General features: G+C 52.5%; 1 protein-coding gene across 1 annotated transcript in view; it reads right to left on the bottom strand.

The window, feature by feature from the left end:
• The window catches only part of CACNG5 (calcium channel, voltage-dependent, gamma subunit 5), a 23,213-nt gene that overhangs the window by 994 nt on the left and 19,482 nt on the right, over positions 1–2,737 (bottom strand). The window contains exons 3-5 of the mRNA XM_009323774.1: positions 2,243–2,473; positions 1,400–1,486; positions 486–626 (exon numbers count right to left, since the gene is read on the bottom strand). Coding sequence (XP_009322049.1) covers positions 486–626; positions 1,400–1,486; positions 2,243–2,473 — 459 coding nt within the window. The remainder of the gene's footprint in view (positions 1–485; positions 627–1,399; positions 1,487–2,242; positions 2,474–2,737) is intronic.

Genomic DNA, 2,737 nt, shown 5'->3' with positions numbered 1-2,737 from the left:
TGAGCTAACCCGGGGCACTCCTCTCACTTCACTCAGTTACCTGCTCAAGCAAGTCCGTGTGCACCGGGTAGAGGCTGGCTTCAAAGCTTGGCTGTCACAGCTATTTGTTTAACACTAGCAAAACACCATGAATAAAACATTCACTTGTCTCTTGTAGAAACATCCCGGCTGAGCAGTTTGACGTTTCAGATCTCTCCTGCGACTGATGTGCCATGAGAAGTGTCCTCTCCCCCAGCACCTGCTCCTGCACGGGTGGTGGGTGCTTTCCCCACATCTCCTCGCCACTGCCACAAACGAGTTTTGCACCGGGTTATTTTCCATCCTGCAAAGCCTGAGCAGGCTGCAGGGCCAAGCCGGGAGCCCCCACGGGTGATGATTCCAATAAGGAGCCACCACAGCGGGTTAGGAGAGCACCAGCAGCTACAAAAGCAAACGTGCTCTATGCTCAAGGATTTTCAGGAGAAAACCTGGCTAGCAAAACTCACCCGACAGGATGAAGAATATCCCCGAGACGAAGGCGAGGATGGTCCTGTGAGGCCGAATGTGGCCGATGTTGCTCAAGATGAAGCCGATGAACATGAAGAAGAGGCTGACCAGAGGGAAGGGGGTGGCAGAGCGGATCATCTCTGGTGGGAGAGGAGCAGAGGAAAGCAAGAACGGGTCAATCCTCCCCACACGGTGTGAGAAATGGGCTCGGCTGGGTGGCACGGCTGTGGCCCTGCTGCTCTCCGACCACGTTGTGTCCTTCCTCGCTCCTGGTTAATGTGGCTGCCCCTGCGCTGCTCCCCAGCCCCTGGCAGGGGTTCCCCTCTTTGCTAATGAGCTGAGTGAAGAAGTGACTGTCTGGCTGCGGAAACGTCTGCTAATGTTTGCATTTCTGAGGGTTCCTATGTGAAGTGTTAGGTAGGAAAAAACCATTGGAACCTGCATTTTTCTCTAGCTTCGCTGCAAAACTGTTTGCTGAACACTTCTATTTATTAAATCAGAAATGACTGCAGAATTCATCGTGAGAGCTGTGACACTCCATCCTTAATTCATCCCACTATGTAATGTGTAAAATCGACTGCTACAGAATAAATACAGCTGCAAATTACAGAGAGGAGACTATAAAGCCAAACACTTCCATAAACATCAGTGCTGAATAGTCAGTGACAAGTAATTGTACAGCTTAGAGACTCTGTGAGCATCCTGCTGTTAGAAAGGGATGTCCCCAGAAGCTTAGGAGCATATTGGGTAATTTCACATGGTAAAAAATGTAGTTGCGTCCTTGCACGGTAGCACTGTCAAGGAACTAGGAGCTTCTTCATCAAGGACACAAAAAGGATTTCTTGGGGAGATCCCTAGTGACCCTCCGGTGCTTTGCAGGACACAAAGAGTAAGACCCCACCGAACCACTTACTCAGGACGTTGACTGTGGATTCAGACGTCAGCTGGATGTTCATGGGCATGACGTATTCGATAGTGAAGCACCGGCCACGCTCTTCACCTGCAGCAGACACAGACCAAGTCACCTGCAGTGCGTTTGTCTGTTTTTGGTGGGGGAGAGAGTGGCTTTAAAATTAATTTCAGTGCATGCATAAAAACAATCTTGCTTTTTAGTGCTGCTTCTATCTCAGGTGTCAGCGTTTGGGGCTGAAGAAAGCCACCTCTTAACTACCGTCTCTCTTGCGCAAAAGGATTCCCTTTTATACAAAAATGTGAACCCTGAAGCCAGAGGGTTTAAGGTCACCCCAGGGGCAATATCAGAGCTCCTCACTCCCCCAACTTTTTCAAAGCAGCAGTTGAAACTTTGTGACATTTCAGATCATTCACTGAGATTCCCATTCCCTTGGGTTTTATTCAACTCTGTCCCTGCAGCGACTTGGCTTCATCAAACTTGGCGTGGACGGAGGGAACGGTCCAGCTGACCTGAATCTAAATGTTGCAGGGACAAAATGGAAAGTTTTGAGCTGCTGCCCAAGGCACCGTGGCCGCGGCACTGGGACGGAGCGCGACGGGGGGCAGCGGGGTCTGGCATGGCAGCAGTGAACTCACCCAAAGCCTGCGTGCAAAGGCACGTTTATCCATCTGACTGTTAAAGCTTGGCATGGGGTGACGGCATTACTCAGGTTGTGCCTAAGTTTGGAAGCAAAGATGGGCACAGCCTCTAAAAATCCTATTTTCCCCAGCCCTTTCCCATGGTATGATGCTGACACGCAGCAAACGTCACCTTACGGGGACATTTTTGAGAGGGAGGCCATACCTGCCAGAAAGCAGACCCTCCAGAGCCCCGAGTGCAGCGACACTTTGATTTCCACCGTCTGGTTTTGGGGCTGGACGATGCCCTCCTCCAGGTAGAGCCAGTAGTCGGTGCTGACGGAGATGCCCAGGAGGCCGAGGCCGCAGACGGCGAAAGCAGGGGGGGCCGAGGCGGCGGCGGCGGGGACGGCTGCCGGGAGAGGGGATGCGGCCGTCAGGACGGAGCCGTCTACCGCTTTTTGGGAGAATGGATGTTGCAAAGCTTTGCCCTCTGACCTTAATTGCTTATTTAGGTCGAGCTGAAATAAGCCATTAAAACAATCACAGCGGGCCCTGACAGACGGAGAGTTTGAACCAAATCCCACCTGACTGCTGCCCCACGCTGGCCCAGGGCTCATGGATGTGCTGAATGCCGGGTGCCGGCGCTGGGGAGGGAGCGGAGCGGGATGGGCTGGCCTGGAGCAGCTCATCGGCTCCTGTTTTACTTGCTGCAGGTGAA

This window comes from Pygoscelis adeliae, unplaced genomic scaffold, assembly GCF_000699105.1.
Source record: "Pygoscelis adeliae isolate BGI_AS28 unplaced genomic scaffold, ASM69910v1 Scaffold75, whole genome shotgun sequence".
NCBI lineage: Eukaryota > Metazoa > Chordata > Aves > Sphenisciformes > Spheniscidae > Pygoscelis > Pygoscelis adeliae.
The sequence above is the reverse complement of the archived record's forward strand: the minus strand, read 5'-3'. Positions and strand labels throughout refer to the sequence as shown.